We start from the raw sequence: 22,506 nt of genomic DNA, 5'->3' as shown, positions 1-22,506 counted from the left end.
CCGAATCGGATCCGGATATCCGCAAGGTCGGATCCGGATATCCGTATTGGACCCGGATATCTGGGTACCTGGATCCGGATCCGGGCGGGTATTAAAAATTGCTACCCGAGCAACCCTGCTTGAATGAAGATGATGCTCAGGCAGCGGCAGCAGTTGTGGCACCAGGACAGTCAGGGAGGCAGCACAGTGACGAGGACCGATTGCCACTGATCTGAGGTCTGTAATGGCACCCTGCCCTAGACAGCACCCAGCACCCTGCTCACATCCAGTATCCTGCCCACAGCTGCCACCCAGCACCCTGATCACAGCCAGCACCCTGCCCCAGCCTGCACACAGCACCCTGTCCACAGCTAGCTCCCTGCCCCAGCCTGTACCTAACATCCTTCCCACAGCCAGCACCCTGACCACAACCAGCACCCTGCTATGTTTATGGGGGAGTGGGAAGGGGGGCACAATTGCAGTGTTTGCCCTAGGCGCTGTATTACCCCGATATGCCTCTGGAAAACACTGACTGTTCATAATCCAATTTATACTATTTCCAATTTATTTAAATTCACCCAAGCCTCATGTGGGGTGAATATATTTTCTGCCACCTGCTAATACAGCTAAAGGTTGCTTTGAGTCCACAAAGAACCTTTTTTTCCCTTTCAAGGATACATTTAATGTGTGGAACATTGATTTAATGTTTAAGGGTAGTTATGGTAGGCAATCCATGCCCCATCACCAGATTGGCCCTTCACAAATACATTATTCTTAAAGGTAACTTTAAGTCAGGGAAAAAAATGAGCCCCCTGCAGCTGATCGGTGCCCTCGCAGCCCCGCTCCGAATGCCGCAATAGCAGCATAGGGGGTGCTATTGTGGCTGGGAACGCGAAGAATCACTCGCATTCCCAGCCTGTCGGCCGGTGACAGTGAAACTGGAAGTGGTCTCCAGCGGGTCCAGGACCATCGGAGCGGGGCTGCGAGGGCACCGATCAGCTGCAGGGGGCTGAGGGAAGCCCCATGTGAGTTAAACTTATTTTTTTTACCCTGACTTAAGGTTACCTTTAAGTCTTACCTGAAATGAAAATAGCACATTGAAAGAAACATTTGTATCTAAATTCCTAGTCCTAAATCAGACTTTCATGGAACCTCATAGTCCTTGAAATGGTAAAGTTTTGACTGTTACAAGTGCATTCTCATTTTTTACTGAACTCTAATGAACTCTCTAGAACTATTTAACTCTCTCAAATGGACTGGCTGGTTTTACTCGGCACTACCAGTAAGTCTGACACACACACACACACACACACACACACACACACACACACACACACACACACACACACACACACACACACACACACACACACACACACACACACACACACACACACACACACACACACACACACACACACACACACACACACACACACACACACACACACACACACACACACACACACACACACACACACACACACACACACACACACACACACACACACACACACACACACACACACACACACACACACACACACACACACACACACACACACACACACACACACACACACACACACACACACACACACACACACACACACACACACACACACACACACACACACACACACACACACACACACACACACACACACACACACACACACACACACACACACACACACACACACACACACACACACACACACACACACACACACACACACACACACACACACACACACACACACACACACACACACACACACACACACACACACACACACACACACACACACACACACACACACACACACACACACACACACACACACACACACACACACACACACACACACACACACACACACACACACACACACACACACACACACACACACACACACACACACACACACACACACACACACACACACACACACACACACACACACACACACACACACACACACACACACACACACACACACACACACACACACACACACACACACACACACACACACACACACACACACACACACACACACACACACACACACACACACACACACACACACACACACACACACACACACACACACACACACACACACACACACACACACACACACACACACACACACACACACACACACACACACACACACACACACACACACACACACACACACACACACACACACACACACACACACACACACACACACACACACACACACACACACACACACACACACACACACACACACACACACACACACACACACACACACACACACACACACACACACACACACACACACACACACACACACACACACACACACACACACACACACACACACACACACACACACACACACACACACACACACACACACACACACACACACACACACACACACACACACACACACACACACACACACACACACACACACACACACACACACACACACACACACACACACACACACACACACACACACACACACACACACACACACACACACACACACACACACACACACACACACACACACACACACACACACACACACACACACACACACACACACACACACACACACACACACACACACACACACACACACACACACACACACACACACACACACACACACACACACACACACACACACACACACACACACACACACACACACACACACACACACACACACACACACACACACACACACACACACACACACACACACACACACACACACACACACACACACACACACACACACACACACACACACACACACACACACACACACACACACACACACACACACACACACACACACACACACACACACACACACACACACACACACACACACACACACACACACACACACACACACACACACACACACACACACACACACACACACACACACACACACACACACACACACACACACACACACACACACACACACACACACACACACACACACACACACACACACACACACACACACACACACACACACACACACACACACACACACACACACACACACACACACACACACACACACACACACACACACACACACACACACACACACACACACACACACACACACACACACACACACACACACACACACACACACACACACACACACACACACACACACACACACACACACACCTAGATTGGATAGGGGGTAGAAGGAAGTAAGCCTGGCAGTTGAATTGTGACTGTAGGATACTGCAAAAATATACCCTCATCTTTACATCCTGATTAGACAACTGCAATTATATACCTTGTGGTCTACCAGGGAAGTACTGTAGTTGTCAACTTTCCAGTCAATATTTAATCTGGGGATTATCTAATCCACTTCTTCAATCTGATTCTTCCATACACTCATACATACATTTCCAGACACAACTTGCACTATTGCATACAGCATGTGCTTTTTATTTTCCTCTCGTGCTTTCTAATTCTATAAATCACTCCTGAACCATTAAAGGATACCTTAGTCCTTATGAAAATGTGAACACAGGGGAAGCAGGCATGTGTAGGAGGCTCTCCTTATGCCCACAGCTTCCGCTGTTCTCCTCCATCCCCCTACGTTATGCTGTAATTACCCCCAAAATCTACTTCTGGATCAGGAGAGTCAGTGCACAGATGCTGCCCGGCAATGCATGTCCTTCATCGTGTGCCCACAACCGGGAGCTCTCCGCGTTTACATTGTTGTGACAGTGTGCATGCCCAGAGTGCTCCTGGCTCCAGGTGCATGATCAAGGACGTGCATGGCCGGGCAGGGCCTGAGCAGTCTTTACCAGGGATGCTCGGGTAGTACTTTTTAAAACCCGAATGTATTCGGACCGGGGTACCCAGATACCCGGATCCGATTCGGGTATCCGGATCCGACCTTGCGGATATCCGCGAGAACTCGGATATCCGACCAAATTACCCGCGGATACCCGACCTATTCGGGTATCCGGATAGAAAAACCGGAAGTGCCCTTTAAATAGCTTTAAAAAGGGGTTTTTAGGGTAAATGATGCTTGTAGCATCATGTTTTTTTAAAAGGAAACACTAATTTATTATTTGGTTAACATAAATTGAAAAAAAAAGGGGAGGCCTGTAAATTATTGACATCAGGATAGGTTCCAGACAGCGGTCGACGGTCGTGCAGCCCACATTGTGTTCAAAGTCCAACCGCACAACTGGGACATGACAGTTTTCAGCCCAGACACCTCCAAAAAATGACACCGCAATTGTGTTTTAGGTTGAATATAGGTGGTGGTATCAGCAGCAGTGGCCTGTGGCACTGTGGTGGTGGGAGCCAGCGCCAGCTTGCGTCACTCCTTGCGGCTAACAGCCCTGAGTTCAAACGTGGCGCCTGGAGTGAAAAGCTCACTGACTGAGGGTAGGCTGCCCGCTGGGGTCGACACTGACACGGCAGACCTTCTGAGGGTGGCCGTAATGTTGCTCCCTGTCCTCTTGCCCTTCCTGCCCCTCCCCCGGCTGCCGGTGCCAGCAGACATAGTACAACTTATACATGATGATGTCACCAGATGATGTGGGGTACTTTTACTTTAATAAAATAGGGGTTGGACTTTAAATCAAATCAGCACGGAGTGACAGACTGCAGAGTAGAGGACAGACAGTGCACACTATGGGCCTGATTCACAAAGAGGTGCAAAGTGTTTGCACGCCTGTGAAAAGCCCTTTATCACGCCTAAACTCAGTTTAGGCGTGATAAAATGAAACTCGTGCGAAATTCCCGCGCGCAAAGTGCAGTGCAGTGCACGCGATGCGCCCATTAAAGCCTATGGGCGCTGCGCGCGGTATTGCGCGATTGCGCGTGACTTTGCGCGCGATAACCAGCACAAAGCGGTGCTAACTCAGCGGTGCAAAGGTTATCACGCCTAAAGTCTTTTAGGCGTGATAACTGAGTTATCACCACTTTGTGAATCAGGCCCTATCTGTCTAACTGTCACACTGACAATGCTCAGCACAGCAGCACTGCAGTAATCTGTAGTAAGCTAACACAGTACTACTCTCTAACAACTAACTGCAGTACTAACTACAATACAATAACACAGTAATCATATTCCCTAACCTATACTGTCCTGCTGGCCTGCACAGCACACACAGACACAGACAGAACCTAACTGAGTGAATTAAATCAAACAATTGCAACAATAGAACAATAGTGTAGTGAAGGTGTTTAGCACTCAAAGCTTTAGGTTTATCACTGTATACAGCATTTGCTAAGCCAACAGTACTGGAGCAAGTCTGTCAGTGACCAGCCAGACACACAAGCAAGGACTATCTGTCTCATCATGCCAGCCCTCCTTACTATACAGGGAGGCTGGCCAGGGTTCTCTTCTGTGATTGGGTGCCAGGGCTTAGGCTGGGAGGCCTTTGATTGGCTCAATGAGGTCAGGTGGGGCTGGCCAGGGTTCCCCTCTGTGATTGGATGCTAGGGCTTCTGCTGGGAGCCCTCTGATTGGCTCAATGACATAATTTCCTTACTTTCAGTACCCGGATCCGGATATCCGCGGGTACCTAGGTTATGTGGCCAGATACCCGCAGATAGCTATCCGGATCTGGGCCCAGGTATCCAGAATCCAGATCCAACCCGGATAGCGGAAAAATGGTCGGATACCCGGGTTACCCGGGTACCCGGGATCCGGATGAGCATCCCTGGTCTTCACCGCCCCTTGCAACTCTGTAGTAGGTTTGGGCGGTCTTCACAGCATAACGGAGGGGGATGGAGGAGAACAGGGGGATTGGTGAGCATGAGGAGAGCCCACTACACATGCCTGCTCTCATTTTTTTTTAATTTTCATATGAACTAAGGTATCCTTTAAAATCTTAAAATACCATCTAAAAAGTCACCTGTTTAGGCAAGCACATGATCTGCCTTTTAAAGAGCCTTGTAGCTACAGTCTTTTGGTAATTCATAGTTTGGGAACACAGGTCAGTGATAACAGCCTGAGCCTAACATCACACTTTTCAGAATCAAATGTAAAAACATTTTTACTTTTGTCCCTGATTAGAACTGCCATCATAATAACCCAACTGATGCTCTTGGAAAGACTAGCTCTATCTTATTACAGAGAGAGCATTGATGTTTGCTGACTGGTAAAGCCTCTAGAAAGACTGTAAAGTACGGAATGTTTTGCAATTTGTCTACATTCTTTCATTCAACCCAGACAATGAAGGTAATTCAGAATAAAGAAGCCATTGAAAGCTTACCTCAATTCCTGGTAGAGTAGTTGAATAGATGTGTGATGGGGGAATAGTTTCATTTTCATATAATGGAACTCCAGGAGGTTCTAAAATTAAGATATAAATTAAAAAAGTGTAATGTTTATAATTACTTGGATCTTTGCCAGTAGTGATAATCCTGTGGCCAGAGTCAGTTATTATATATTACTGGTAATTAGAGTACAAAATATAATTGTGTCTTCTAAAGTAGATGTATAGCATAGCTCCCTATACTGGAGGGAGGCAGTCATCTGGCTACCTATACAGTGAGGACAAAATTCTTCCTTGTGGCTACTCTACTAACTATGGAAAAGTGCAACTGTACTGGGCATTCGTGAGCAGCCCCGTTTCTATGGGCGTGCGATACGTGCAATCGCCCGGGGCGCTGGATTGTTGCGGCAGGAGGGGGCACAATGGCGGTGGGAGCGGGCATAATAGTAATAACTTACCTTCCTTCAGCCGAATAGCTGCTTCAAAGTCTTTCCTTTCCCGGTATCTGTTTCACTGTTTCAGTAACAGCGCCCCCTGTGATGACGTACTGCATGTCATCACAGGGGGCGCTGCCTGTTACAGAGACAGATGCTGGGAAAGGAAGGACTTTGAAGCTGCATGGGATCGGCTATTCGGCTGAAGGTAGTGGTATATCGGCTCCACGGTGGTGGGGGGAGGGGGCGTGATTTTTACACCCTCGCCCTGGGTGAAATCTATCCTAGAAACTGCCCTGTTCGTAAAAATGGTCCACAAAGGCTCCTGACACTGATCAATGTGAGCCGATTGGCTCACAGTAATTGCAAGGTCAGGAACCAATTAAATCATCTCCTGACTGACTCACAGAGCTCTGCTGTCATACTAGCATCAGGGCGAGTGAGCTGCAGCAGCAGAAGAGGAGCACGATCGGCGGTAAGTTGCAGCAGGCTAATTGAAAACTACGCCCTGGCCGGGATAACAGGTCCCAAACATGGCATAGATTTCAATTAGCAGGGGCCAGAAGTGGTTAAACAGTAAATCTTTTTTTCCTGTGAAGGATTGCAAAACATTTAACTAAGGTTGATCTATGTAGCTTTCTGCACTCTAGAAAAGGAGCTCTGTGAAGTCTCAGTAGCCAGGGGCGTAGCAATAGGGGATGCAGAGGTAGCGACCGCATCAGGGCCCTTGGGCCAAAGGGGCCCTCCTTCAACTGCAGAATTAGCTCTCTATTGGTCCTGTGCTCATAATAATCACTTCTATAGATACTTTGAATAGTGGTAATCATTAACAAGCTATTTCCCATCCCCTTCTTGCACCTCTGACACTGTAGTTGCCATTGGCAGGTTTTGGTGCGCCATATCAATTGTTATGTATAGAGTGCTTGGGGGGCCCCAATGTAAAACTTGCATCGGGGCCCACAGCTCCTTAGCTACGCCACTGTCAGTAGCTTTCTAAATGTTGCTGGACTTTCTGTTTTGAAAGTCTAGCCAGCTACTTCCTTCATATCATCTTCTCCTGCTTCTGGCCATGTCTTCACCGTTGGTGATCAAATTCTGCACCACATGGTTTAGAACCTGAACACCTTTTTCAGCACCAAACAGCAGGAGAGGTGTTGTTTCATTTAAAGAGGAACTGCAGTGAAAATAACGAAATGACAATTTTACAATAATTATAAATGATTTAGTCAGTGTTTGCACATTGTAAAACCTTTCCTCTTCCCGATTTACATTCTGAAACATATCACATTGTGACATGTTTACAGCTGTTAGGTGATGTCTGTAGAAGGAGATGCTGCTTTTTGGCAGTTCCCACAGTGGAACAAGGCTCCCATAGTATGATGTCATTACCTATGGGCTGACATCACACTATGGGAGGAGTTTCACCACAATATCAGCCATTCAAGGCCCCCTGATGAGCTATTCGAGAAAAGGTAAAGATCTCTTGTGGGAAAGGGTGTATCAGATAGTGATTGGGATGAAGTTCAATTCTTGGTTACAGTTCCTCTTTAATTCCAATACTTTCTCCTTTCAAGCTGGAAGGAAGGCTAATTTTAAAAGCTACATTTAACAGTTTCATTTAACACCAATACATCCTCTTTTTAAGCTGAAAGGAAGGATAATTTTAACAGCTACAAGAAGACAAACAGTACAAAATAGTAGATAAGAGCTAGACACTGAGCAAAAGTTAAAATGATAAATGGCACATTGCATCATTTACATACGGTGCACTTGCCTTTGACTTATTTTGGTGTGCTTGCCTTTGATGCATTTTGTACCACCTAAAATTCTTTTAAATACAATTTTGCCTTCTTACCACTTGAGGACCACAGTGTTAACCCCCCAAAAGACCAGGCCCTTTTTCACTGAATTGGCCACTGCACCGCCGTACCACTCAGCACACAAGTGATCCCCCCCCCCCCGCCTTTTCTCCCCACCAACAGAGCTTTCTGTTGGTGAGGTCTAATTGCCCCCCCCCCCCCATGCTTGTTTATTTTTTACAAATATTTGTATTATTTATTTTTAAATAAATTTACTTTTATTATTTATCCCTCTCCCTCCCTCCGTCAGCCTATCAGCATGATTAGCTGTAATAGGCTTCAGCCTATCACAGCAGATCACTTTCCTGCTTCTGGAGGGGACAGCCGAGTGACATGGCTGTCCCCTGTACAGCGCTGCCTTAGGTCGCAGCGCTGTTCCAAGTAAATAGACGGTGACGACATTCTACTAGCGGTGATCGCCGCTGGGAGACTGATGGCGGAGCAAATCTCTGCCCCAAGTCTTGACGCCAATTGGCGTTATCCGTCCTGGGGCTGCCACCACACTCACGCCCATTGGCGTGAGGAGGTCGTTAAGAGGTTAAAACCAGAGGAGTTTGCAAATATGCAGCTTCACTGGAGCAAAAAGTTACTCCCATAACGGCGAATAAGTGAAAATTCAAATCATTCCTTTATGTCCCTGAAATTATTTTAGGAAGAGTGTACATGCCATTGATAAACACACCCAGAATCACAATAACATACAGTATAACACAGACATTAACAAATGTCATACTTTTTTTAGTCTTTAGTACAAAATACACTGCGACTTCAATGATGATGATCCCAGCAACGACTCCGATCACAATACCAGCCACCTCACCGCCACCAAGTCCACTGCACACTGGGCATAAAATTGGATCTATGAAAAGAAATGTAAAACATTTGATGAAGAATGCAAAGGTTTAAAAAAAAAAAAAAAATATCTGATTTAATCTAAGTAGGCTGCACCCAGGAGGTTTTTGAGAAAAACAGGTTTTGGAGGTAAAGTAAGCATATATACTATTAAAATAAATATATATATATATATATATATATATATATATATATATATATATATATATATATATATATATATATATATATATATACAGTGTTGCCATATTTATTCATGCAAATTTTGACTTAAAGTTACTTTTATTCAACCAGCAAGTATTTTTTTGACGGAAAATGACATAGGTGTCTCCCAAAAGATAATAAGATGATGTATAAGAGGCATTTTTGTGGAAAAAAATTGCCAGCTTTAATTTACATTTGAGCAAAAAGTGTCCAGTCCAAAATTGTTCCTACCCTTCTCAATAATCAATAGAACAGCCATTATTGGCTATTACAGCAATCAAACGCTTCCTATAATTGCAGACCAGCTTTTTGCATGCCTCCACAGGTATTTTTGCCTATTCATCTCTAGCAATGAGCTCCAAATCTTTCAGGGTCTTCTTGCCATCACCCTGATATTTAGCTCCCTCCACAGATTCCCAATTGGATTAAAGTCAGGACTCTGGCTGGACCATTCCAAAATGTTAAAGTTGTTATCTGCTAACCATTTTTCACCACTTTTTCTGTGTGTTTTGGGTCATTGTCATGCTGAAATGCCCACTGGTGCCCAAGGCCAAATTTCTCTGCAGACTGCTTGATGTTGTGTGTCCACCTACACCCCTCCTTTTAAGCGGTTTTTAACTATCTTATACTTGTTGGCGCCTCTGTTACTTTTGTTTTATCACTATACAGTCCACCCTGGGTGGAGGGGTGTTTCCCCATTATTTACAGAGAGCGACATTTTAATACCTGAGTGGGGTCAGGTTTGAATTGTCCCCACCTGCACTTTCAGTGGTTGCCTTTGTGGTGACCCAGATTTGTGAGTATATCTACCACTTACTTTCAATTCATCTCCATTTGTTAATTGACATACTACACCATATTGGGCTCTCGGTCTCTTTGTTCACTTGTTTTCTAAGCTGCTTGATGTTGTTGTTGAGAATCCTAATGTATTGCCCTTTTTTCATGGTGCTGTATACTGTGATTAGGTTCCCTGGTCCATTGGCTGAAAAACAACCCCAAAGCATTAGGTTCCCACCACCATGTTTGACAGTGGAGATGGTGTTCTTTGGGTTGAAGGCTTCACCTTTTTTACACCAAATGAAGGAAACATCATTGTGACTAAATAATTCAATTTTTGTTTCATTTGACCATAACACAGAAGAGCAGAAGTCTTCTTCTTTGTCCAGATGAGCATTTGCAAAGGCCAAGCAAGCTTCTGTGTACCTTATCTGGAGAAGTGGTGTCCTCCTTAGTGTGCATCTGTGGAATCCAGCAGTGTGCAGTGTCCGTTAGATTGTCTGCCTTGAAACATTGCCACCAGCAGACCCTAGTTGCACCAGGATGGCCTTGGTGGCGATCCTTGGATTCTTTTTAACCTCTCTCACTATCCTCCAGGCCTGCACAGATGTCACTTTTGGCTTCCGACCACGGCCTCTGAGATTTTCCACAGTGTGGAACATCTTGTATTTTTTAACCTCCCTAGAATTCAATTTCCCCAGCATTTCTGTGTAAAAGGTGGTTCAATTAATTTCAAATAAATTTTAAGCTTTTTTTGTAATCATTTTTTTTTATGTTGAATTTAATACAAGTTATTGTATTGTATACAATAAAAAAAGTGATTGCCGCATGATGTTGATGACGCTGCATGACCCTGGTGTCATCAACACCGATCACCGGGGAAACAATGGTGAGTATAAGACCCCACCAAGTCTCCCTCATGTGGGGAGTCAGGTTTAGATGCCGCATAGCCAGGAATAGTAGCCACAGCATAGGTAGCCAGGTATAGTAGCCGCAGCATAGGTAGCCAGGTATAGTAGCCACAGCATAGGTAGCCAGGTATAGTAGCTGCAGCATAGGTAGTCAGGTTTAGATGCCAGTATAGGTAGTCAGGTTTAGGTAGCCAGGTATAGTAGCCGCAGCATAGGTAGCCATGGTGCTTCAGCAGCATAGGTAGCCAGGTATATTACCCGCAGCATAGGTAGTCAGGTTTAGATGCCAGTATAGGTAGTCAGGTTTAGGTAGCCAGGTATAGTAGCTGCAGAATAGGTAGCCAGGTATAATAGCTGCAGCATAGGTAGTCAGGTTTAGAGGCCAGTATAGGTAGTCAGGTTTAGGTAGCCAGGTATAGTAGCTGCAGAATATGTAGCCAGGTATAGTAGCCGCAGCATAGGTAGTCAGGTTTAGAAGCCAGTATAGGTAGTCAGGTTTAGGTAGCTGCAGCATAGTAGCCGCAGCATAGGTATTCAGGTTTAGATGCCAGTATAGGTAGTCAGATTTAGGTAGCCTGGTATGGTAGCCATGGTGCTTCCAACTCCCCCCCTCCCCAGAGATCCCCGACACTTGGAGAAAGGAAGATTTACTCACCCTGGCATCTGTCCAGCGGCAGCCACACACCCTCCTACACCACGTACAGCTCCGGTCTGTATACATAGTGTTGGGCGAACAGTGTTCGCCACTGTTCGGGTTCTGCAGAACATCACCCTGTTCGGGTGATGTTCGAGTTCGGCCGAACACCTGACGGTGCTCGGCCAAACCGTTCGGCCATATGGCCGAACTAAGAGCGCATGGCCGAACGTTCCCCGAACGTTCGGCTAGCGCTGTGATTGGCCGAACGGGTCACGTGGTTCGGACCCGAACGCGCTCTGATTGGCCGAACGGTCACGTGGTTCGGGTAAATAAATACCCGAACCACGTCATATCTCCGCCATTTGTCTGTGGGTTTAGCTTTGGGTAGGCAGGCAGGGTAGTTCGCGCTCCAGCCACGCTAGCCAGGGTCCCCCCTGTCATTGTGTCACTGCTGGGAACAGTAGTACACCGCTTGCTCAGCCACACTATATAGCATTCTGTTTACTGCCACTCTGTGTACCTCGCTCAGCCACACTATATAGCATTCTGTTTACTGCCACTCTGTGTCTGCTGGGAATAGTAGTACACCGCTTGCTCAGCCACACTATATAGCATTCTGTTTACTGCCACTCTGTGTACCTCGCTCAGCCACACTATATAGCATTCTGTTTACTGCCACTCTGTGTCTGCTGGGAATAGTGGTACACCGCTCGCTCAGCCACACTATATAGCATTCTGTTCACTGTTCTGTGTCTGCTTGGAATAGTGGTACACCGCTCGCTCAGCCACACTATATAGCATTCTGTTTACTGTTCTGTGTCTGCTGGGAATAGTGGTACACCGCTCGCTCAGCCACACTATATAGCATTCTGTTTACTGTTCTGTGTCTGCTGGGAATAGTGGTACACCGCTCGCTCAGCCACACTATATAGCATTCTGTGCACTGTTCTGTGTCTGCTGGGAATAGTGGTACACCGCTCGCTCAGCCACACTATATAGCATTCTGTTCACTGTTCTGTGTCTGCTGGGAATAGTGGTACACCGCTCGCTCAGCCACACTATATAGCATTCTGTTTACTGTTCTGTGTCTGCTGGGAATAGTGGTACACCGCTCGCTCATCCACACTATATAGCATTCTGTTCACTGTTCTGTGTCTGCTGGGAATAGTGGTACACCGCCCGCTCAGCCACACTATATAGCATTCTGTTCACTGTTCTGTGTCTGCTGGGAATAGTGGTACACCGCTCGCTCAGCCACACTATATAGCATTCTGTTCACTGTTCTGTGTCTGCTGGGAACAGTAGTACACCGCTCGCTCAGCCAGAGTATATAGCATTGTGTTTACTGCCACTCTGTGTACACCGCTCAGCCAGACTATATACCATTGTTTACTGACACTCTGTGTACACCGCTCAGCCAGACTATATACCATTGTTTACTGACACTCTGTGTACACCGCTCAGCCAGACTATATACCATTGTTTACTGCCACTCTGATTCTGCTGGGAACAGTAGTACACCGCTCGCTCAGCCAGACTATATAGCATTGTGTTTACTGCCACTCTGTGTACACCGCTCAGCCAGACTATATACCATTGTTTACTGACACTCTGTGTACACCGCTCAGCCAGACTATATACCATTGTTTACTGAAACTCTGTGTACACCGCTCAGCCAGACTATATACCATTGTTTACTGCCACTCTGATTCTGCTGGGAACAGTAGTACACCGCTCGCTCAGCCAGACTATATACCATTGTTTACTGACACTATATAGCAGACTATATAGCATTGTGTGTACACCGCTCAGCCAGACTATATACCATTGTTTACTGACACTCTGTGTACACCGCTCAGCCAGACTATATACCATTGTTTACTGCCACTCTGATTCTGCTGGGAACAGTAGTACACCGCTCGCTCAGCCAGACTATATACCATTGTTTACTGACACTCTGTGTACACCGCTCAGCCAGACTATATACCATTGTTTACTGCCACTCTGATTCTGCTGGGAACAGTAGTACACCGCTCGCTCAGCCAGACTATATACCATTGTTTACTGACACTCTGTGTACACCGCTCAGCCAGACTATATACCATTGTTTACTGCCACTCTGATTCTGCTGGGAACAGTAGTACACCGCTCGCTCAGCCAGACTATATACCATTGTTTACTGACACTATATAGCAGACTATATAGCATTGTGTGTACACCGCTCAGCCAGACTATATACCATTGTTTACTGACACTCTGTGTACACCGCTCAGCCAGACTATATACCATTGTTTACTGCCACTCTGATTCTGCTGGGAACAGTAGTACACCGCTCGCTCAGCCAGACTATATACCATTGTTTACTGACACTCTGTGTACACCGCTCAGCCAGACTATATACCATTGTTTACTGCCACTCTGATTCTGCTGGGAACAGTAGTACACCGCTCGCTCAGCCAGACTATATAGCATTGTGTTTACTGCCACTCTGTGTACACCGCTCAGCCACACTATATAGCATTGCGTACTCTGCCAGTCAGTGTGTATATTGCTGGGATCAGTAATACTCCACTCACCGTCAACCACTATATGAGCTCAACATGAGTTCCCCAGAGACCTCCGCTGTGAGCAGCACTCCCAACAACAGCAACAGCCAACGCCCCACGCAAGCTATAACATCCACCCCAGCAGCCAGTGGTCAGCAGCAGCCCTCCCCGGAGGAGAACGTTGTGTCCATCAGTCCGTCGCCAGAGCGATTAATGAGGGCTGCCATTGAGGAGATGATGGGGCCTGATGTGGAGGAGGAGGTCTGGCTCAGGCCAGCATCCCAAGTTAATGTTGAGGACGATGAGGGGTCTGTGTCTGGGGATGTTGGGGTGGCAGAGGTGGTGGGTGGGTCAGACTCAGGAGAAGAGTTGTATGATGAGGATGATGATCGGGACCATCTGTATGTGCCTCAGAGTCCGACCCCGGAAAACATGTTGTATCGTGTGTTTAGGTACTAAAATCTGCGTTCCCTCCCAGTAGTGTTGGGCGAACAGTGTTTGCCACTGTTCGGGTTCTGCAGAACATCACCCTGTTCGGGGTGACTATATAGCAGACTATATAGCATTGTGTTTAATGCCACTCTGTGTACACGGCTCAGCCACACTATATAGCATTGTGTTTACTTCCACTCTGTGTCTGCTGGGAACAGTAGTACACCGCTCACCCGCCACTGTATAGCATTGTGCTCTGTGTCACTGCTGACAATAGTGGTACACCGCTCACCCACCACTGTATAGCATTTCTGTACTGCCACTGTACTGCTGCCAGTCAGCGTGTACTTTAAGGATAAGTGAAATGAGGAAGAAATCCGGTGAAAGAGGGAGGGGCAAGGGAAGAGGTGTTTCCCCTGACGGTTCACGTACAGGCCACAGGGGAGCACCCAAGAAAACCCACTCAATACTGCCCATGTTGTCCAGGACAACAACCCTCACAGATCCAAAAGAACAGGACCAGATAATTACTTGGATGACCTCTCAAGCGTCCAGCAGTGGGTTAAGCAGCACCAGCACATCACGCACGAGGTCCGAGTCCTCAGCCAGTTAAAGTCTGGGCTTTCTTTGAAGACTGCACTGAGGATGTTACCATGGCGATTTGCAAGGTGTGCAAGACCCGCCTGAGCAGGGGGAAAAGTATTAACAACCTCTCCACCACCAGCATGAGCCGCCACATTCTATCCAAACATCCCACTCTGTGGGCAAACGCGGCAGGACAGGGTACCACCAGCAACACTGCCTCCCTTGGGTTCACCAGACTCACCACCAGACCCGCCTCAGCAGCAGCAGTAGCCCAGCCATTGCGTGGTTCACAACATTCACAAACATCAGACGATGCTGACACTGTCACTTTCCGGACTAGTGCTCTTGAGGTCTCCCAGTGTTCATCAAACACAACAACCAACAGCCCTTCGGTGTGCAGCGCTACGGTTGAGTTGTCTGTCTCTGAGATGTTTGAGCACAAGAGGAAATTGCCAGCAAATGACCCCCGGGCCGTGGCAGTAACAGCCAGCCAGCATAGCCAAGCTTCTGGCCTGCGAAATGCTGCCATATCGAGTGGTGGAGACAAACAGCTTCAAGGGCATGATGTCAGTGGCCATCCCACGTTACGTTGTTCCCAGCCGCTACCACTTTGCGCGCTCTGCAGTGCCTGAGTTGCATGAGCACGTGGTCAGCTAAATAACCCGAAGCTTGAAGAATGCCGTTGCCTGCAAGGTTCACCTCACCACTGACACCTGGACGAGTGCGTTCGGCCAGGGTCGATACATCTCCCTTACCGCGCACTGGGTGAACCTTGTGGAGCCTGGCAGCGATTCCTCACCTGCTACGGCGCGGGTGTTGCCCACGCCGCAAACAGCTGGATAACAACAGCAGCACCTACCTCTCTGACTCCTTCTCCTCCAACGCATCTCAAAGCTGTACCTCATCCGGAAATGCTAACCCAGCACCAGCAGCAGTAGGATCGTGGAAGCAGTGCAGCACAGCTGTTGGCATGCGTCAGCAAGCGTTGCTGAAGCTGATCTGCCTTGGGGATAAGCAGCACACAGGGGAGGAAATTTGGAGGGGAATAAAGGAACAGACGGATTTGTGGCTGGCACCGCTGGACCTGAAACCGGGCATGAAGCTAGACACCTGGCACGAACTGGCAATGTACGCAATAGAGGTGCTGGCTTGCCCGGCAGCCAGCGTTATGTCGGAACGCTGTTTCAGTGCTGCCGGAGGCATCATCACAGATCGGCGTATCCGCCTCTCCACAGAAAATGCAGACCGTCTGACTCAAATTAAAATGAATCAATCCTGGATTGGAAACGACTACGCAACACTCCTGGACCCCAACCAAGTAACATGACCGATGAACATCTGGGATGGTTTAGCGTTTCCGGTCCCTGTTTATTGAACCTCTCATCTGTATTACATTTATGACTGCATGGCGGCAAAAAGCATTGCTGCTATATCCGCACGCTTTTTGTCCTCATGCAAGGCCTGGGTTGTTGTGTCTCACAAAGCGTGGCCTTCTCCTCCTGCGCCTCCTCCTGTTCCATCACGTGTGCTGCTGCTGCTGCTGCTGCTGCTGCTGCTGGGTTACCGTTGCCGGTCCCTGTTTATGGAACCTCTTATCTTTATTACATTTATGACTACATGGCGGTACAAAGCATGCTATCCGCACGCTTTTTGTCCTCATGCAAGGCCTGGGTTGTTGTGTCTCACAAAGCGTGGCCTTCTCCTCCTGCGCCTCCTCCTGTTCCATCACGTGTGCTGCTGCTGCTGCTGCTGCTGCTGGGTTACCGTTGCCGCGTGGTCCCTGTTTATGGAACCTCTTATCTTTATTACATTTATGACTACATGGCGGTACAAAGCATGCTATCCGCACGCTTTTTGTCCTCATGCAAGGCCTGGGTTGTTGTGTCTCACAAAGCGTGGCCTTCTCCTCCTGCGCCTCCTCCTGTTCCATCACGTGTGCTGCTGCTGCTGCTGCTGGGTTACCGTTGCCGCGTGGTCCCTGTTTATTGAACCTCTTATCTTTATTACATTTATGACTACATGGCGGTACAAAGCATGCTATCCGCACGCTTTTTGTCCTCATGCAAGGCCTGGGTTGTTGTGTCTCACAAAGCGTGGCCTTCTCCTCCTGCGCCTCCTCCTGTTCCATCACGTGTGCTGCTGCTGCTGCTGCTGCTGGGTTAGCGTTGCCGCGTGGTCCCTGTTTATTGAACCTCTTATCTTTATTACATTTATGACTACATGGCGGTACAAAGCATGCTATCCGCACGCTTTTTGTCCTCATGCAAGGCCTGGGTTGTTGTGTCTCACAAAGCGTGGCCTTCTCCTCCTGCGCCTCCTCCTGTTCCATCACGTGTGCTGCTGCTGGGTTAGCGTTGCCGCGTGGTCCCTGTTTATTGAACCACTTATCTTTATTACATTTATGACTGCATGGTGGTACAAAGCATGCTATCCGCACGCTTCTTGTCCTCATGCAAGGCCTGGGTTGTTGTGTCTCAAAGCGTGGCCTTCTCCTCCTGCGCCACCCTCCTCCTGTTCCATCACGTGTGCTGCTGCTGGGTTAGCATTACCGGTCCCTTTTCCTGGAACCTCTTATATGTATTACATTTATGACTGCATGCCGACAAAAAGCATGTTACCTGTGCAAAGAAAACAGACATTTCCCGCATTTAAAAGACAGTTTTCCCTTTGAAACTTTAAAATCGATTTTCTCAAAAACTATAAGCTCTTTTTGCTAAATTTTTTTTTCCTCTTGTACCCACTCCCAAGGTGCACATACCCTGTAAATTTGGGGTATGTAGCATGTAAGGAGGCTTTACAAACCACAAAAGTTCGGGTCCCCATTGACTTCCATTATGTTCGGAGTTCGGGTCGAACACCCGAACATCGCGGCCATGTTCGGCCTGTTCGGCCCGAACCCGAACATCTAGATGTTCGCCCAACACTATGTATACAGCACCTGCTCTGCCCGGCCGGCTCCACTTGTGGAATTCCCTAGGATGGCTGGATGCTTGATTTGCACACTGTGGGTAGCACAGATCGCTACCTATAGTGTGCTGACAGGCTATGACAGTTTGTGTAGCAGTGGTTCTCGGATACCACTTTTCACTATCTGCAACTAATTCGGATCCAGATACCCAGCTATCCGATCCGGGTCGGATATCCGAGTTTGAAATTTTTAAACCCGAATTGAATTCAGATATCCGACCCCAGTATCCGGCCGGATTCAGATATCCGTATTGAAGACCGGAAATGGTCTTTATGAAAGCTTTTAACCATTTTAGAAGCTAAAAACTCTCTCTTTCTCTCTCTCTCTCTCTCTCATATTGGAGCATTGGATTTAGTAAGGTCTTACGCCAATGTGTTGTAAGACACAAGTAAGCTTTATGTTACCAGGAATGGTTGCCTGGCCACCTAGCATTTCATCCTTCCCACCCTTGCCCTGGAATCTTCCGGACTTCAAATTGCTGTCCTTTGCAGTGTGTGTTAGACCAGCATCATCCAGGGGGGCACATGATCTTTCTGAAGTCCTTTTTCTCTTGGGTATATCGCAATAGTACATGCTAGGCCGGCTTCATGCTAGGCTTCATGCTAGCCAGGCTTTGGTGGTATTATGGTGAGCATAGCTGCCTTCTGAGCAGTTGACCTGGGTTTGATTCCTGGCCAATGTATGTTGGCTGGCTTTTGAAATCCTACAAATTCTAACCCAAATATGAGAGAGAGGGAGTGTTTTTTCTTCTTGCTACCAAAATTGTAATCCGGCTACCAAAATTGTGATTCGGATATCCATGAGAAATCCGCGGATATCCGGTTCGGCTGTAAAACTATCCGCGGATAGCTATCCGGATTTATTCTCAACTATCCAGAATCAGGATCCGGCCGGATAGTGTAAAAAGTTCGGATATCTGAGTAACCCGGATATCCGAAATCCGGATGAGCATCCCTGTTGTGTAGGCTATGAATAATTTTGGACTGGACACTTTTTGCTCAAATGTAAATAAAAGCTGATATTTTTTTTTCCTTTCACAATAATGCCTTTTGTACATTGTCTTATTATCTTTTAGGAGACACCTATGTCATTTCCTGTAAAAAAAAAAAAAAAAAATTACTTGCTGTATATCACTTGTCCAATTAATAAAATACATATACAGCAATAGATGTAATTATCAGTTGTCGAGCTAATGTATACCATTTCTGATGGTGGCATTGGTGTGTGTTACTGGGCACTATGGAGGTAGCAGTGGCTGGTGTTTACAAGACGTGGGGTTTCAGCATTATACTGAGCTTCTGACTTTTAGAATGTAAGACCTGTTACAAGGATGCAACTAGTGTGGCCACTGTAAAGTCAGAACATCTGACCTGTATGCTTGTTTTCAGTTTGGGACTCTTTGCAATAGACATGACTCACCTCCGCCTCCTTGTGCAGTCACATTGACATTAAAGATGAAATTCTCAGCTCCAATAATACTCTTAGCTGTACATTCATATTTTCCAGAGTCATTCACAGTTGCATCTGAAATATGAAGACTGGAGCTGAAGCTGCTAGATGTTATATCGTACTTTTTAGTAGTTGCTCTTGCACTGGCACTTAGGATGAGGCCAGGGTTTGGGGTGAGACGAGCCCAGCTAAACACACATGGAAGTCCTTCTCTCAAGGTAAGTGTCAAAACTACCGTATGTCCAGCTATTCCTTCTGTGACTGAATTGTTGTCATGTCCAGGGGCTTTAGGACGCTCTGATGAAAAAAAAGTATATAATGGTTAAGTGTCCACATCATGTCATCATATACTGTATATATATATACAGTATATATATATATATATATATATATATATAGAGAGAGAGAGAGAGAGAGAGAGCGAGAGAGAGAGAGAGAGAGAGAGAGAGAGAGAGAGAGTGGGAGAGCATGAGAGAGAGAAAGGGGACATTACTTAGGGCCCATTTCCATTTGTGAATGGGAGCCGAAGGGATGCTATGCTGCTACGCATCACTTCCGCTCCCATTCGCGTCACTTGTGCATCCCCCAATGCAGGAGACAGGGGCAGATGCGGCTGTGAGAGAATCTGCAGCATGCTGCAGATTCTCTGAGTGCTCTGCACCACTCCAGATAACCAACACGCAATGGAAACTGTTCTATTGACGTGCTTTGGTTTCAGTTCGGCCGCAGTGCAATGCGGCTATGTAGCTATGTAGCCACATTGCACTGTGTGTAATGGAAACGGGCCCTAAGGGCCTGTTTCCACTACATGCAGTTTCTGGATGCAGAAAAATGAACGCCTATGGGCCTGTTTCCACTAAACGCAAGTGTTCTGATGTAGAAAAATTATGGATGGCATGTTGCAGATTTCTGCATCAGATTCTGGGTGCAGAAAACTGACTCCAATGAATACCTATGGGCCTGTTTTCACTATTGTTTTCATTGTATGGGAAAACGGATGCATGATGCACGAATCTGCATCAGAAAAAATGTGTTTAGTGGAAACAGGCCCATAGGCACTCATTGGAGTCATTTTTTTCTGCGTCCAGAGCCGCATGTAGTGGAAACAAACCCTACGCTCTTAGACAGTCTGAGGTGCAACCCAGTGGTGACAGATATACATAATGGGCTTGATGCACTGACCAATGGTAACATTGCTGTGTGGACACAGTGCACAGCAATATTACCTGTACTACCATCAACAGTGTACTGCAAGTTACGCTAGTAGTGTGACCTACAGTACTCGAGTAACGTGAGTTTTGCTAAGGTAATGTGCTTTACTGTAGCACCACTCATGGTGCTTGAGTACTGCGGGTCGTACTAATAGCATAACTTGTGGTACACTGCCATGCAGTAGTACCAGTGATATTGCTATTAGTGATGGGCGAGCGCGGGGGGGGGGGTGTCGGAAATGCCCCCCACCCCTCCCCGCTAAGCTCTCCCTTTTGCCGGTACCCTATAACGTTAAATTTAAGCCCCCCAAAAGTACCTGAGGAGGAGAGCAGGAAGCGGGCAGCCGGAGATGCTTGGCGCTAGTACCATCTGATACTTCCGCCCTCTCTTGACGCACTTCCTGTTTACATTTGAAGTCGTGTCAAGAGAGCGCAGAAGTACCGCGATGATGCGTACGAGGGTACGTGTCAGTACACAAGGCCCCATGTCTATGTTTTCTATTGGGTTTAGGTCAGGAGAATGTGGGGCAAGTTAATGGTATCCATCCCTTCATCATTTAGCAACTGCATGCTTGTAATTATGGGTAAGGATTTGCACAATTATGGACTCAAAATCAGCATCTGTGATCGTCCTCGATCACAGATGGCGATTTCGAATGCAGTGGTAATTGCATTGGAATTCGGCCTGTAATTCCAGATTACAGGCTGTAATCACTAGTCGTAACCAGGGAAATACATTGTTAGGCCAATTAAAGAGCCCCCAGCCGAGGCCCAAGCAACCAATCATAGGAGGGGAGCTTCTGTCCTTCCTTCCTCTATATAAAGCAGCGGCCATCTTAGAGCTCCCTCCTTGCTGGGCGACTGTTACACTGAGAGCATCTCCAGTGTATTCTGTCTGATAGAAAGTGTGTTTACTGTGCCAAACACAGTGTTTTCACTCATTTCCACATTGCCTATACATGTATTGTATTCCTGTAGTGTTAGCTAGTGATGTGATTGTGTTAGTTATACAGTCAGTGTGTGGATAGGGATAGGAGTTCACAGGGGAGTTGCTAGGATTCTAAGAGATTCGGGACACTCAAGGGCACTCCAGCCAAAAAATGGGTGTGGCCATGCACCAGAATGTGGGTGTGGGTGGAGCCAAATTTACATGAACTTAACATCGGTCTAAGTAGGTCTGCCCAGCAAAATGTTGGATGAAGCTCCCCTCTCCATTAATACACACACAAAAAAATGCAGCATATCACATGAATAGGCAGTGTCACTTAAACATAACTAGACACCGTTACCTGGCTTCTGTGCTGGCTGGTTTAGCTTCTGTTGGGTGTGCTGCCCTTTTGCCAGGTGGTTTGGCAGCCCCCCATA

General features: G+C 47.1%; 1 protein-coding gene across 1 annotated transcript in view; it reads right to left on the bottom strand.

Annotated features, from left to right (window-relative positions):
- LOC137522896 (carcinoembryonic antigen-related cell adhesion molecule 1-like) overlaps positions 1–22,506 on the bottom strand; it is a 340,663-nt gene that overhangs the window by 31,986 nt on the left and 286,171 nt on the right. The window contains exons 7-9 of the mRNA XM_068243031.1: positions 19,901–20,227; positions 9,303–9,428; positions 6,274–6,353 (exon numbers count right to left, since the gene is read on the bottom strand). Coding sequence (XP_068099132.1) covers positions 6,274–6,353; positions 9,303–9,428; positions 19,901–20,227 — 533 coding nt within the window. The remainder of the gene's footprint in view (positions 1–6,273; positions 6,354–9,302; positions 9,429–19,900; positions 20,228–22,506) is intronic.

This window comes from Hyperolius riggenbachi, chromosome 6, assembly GCF_040937935.1.
Source record: "Hyperolius riggenbachi isolate aHypRig1 chromosome 6, aHypRig1.pri, whole genome shotgun sequence".
NCBI lineage: Eukaryota > Metazoa > Chordata > Amphibia > Anura > Hyperoliidae > Hyperolius > Hyperolius riggenbachi.
Note: the sequence above shows the minus strand (reverse complement) of the source record. Positions and strands in the feature narration are given on the sequence as shown.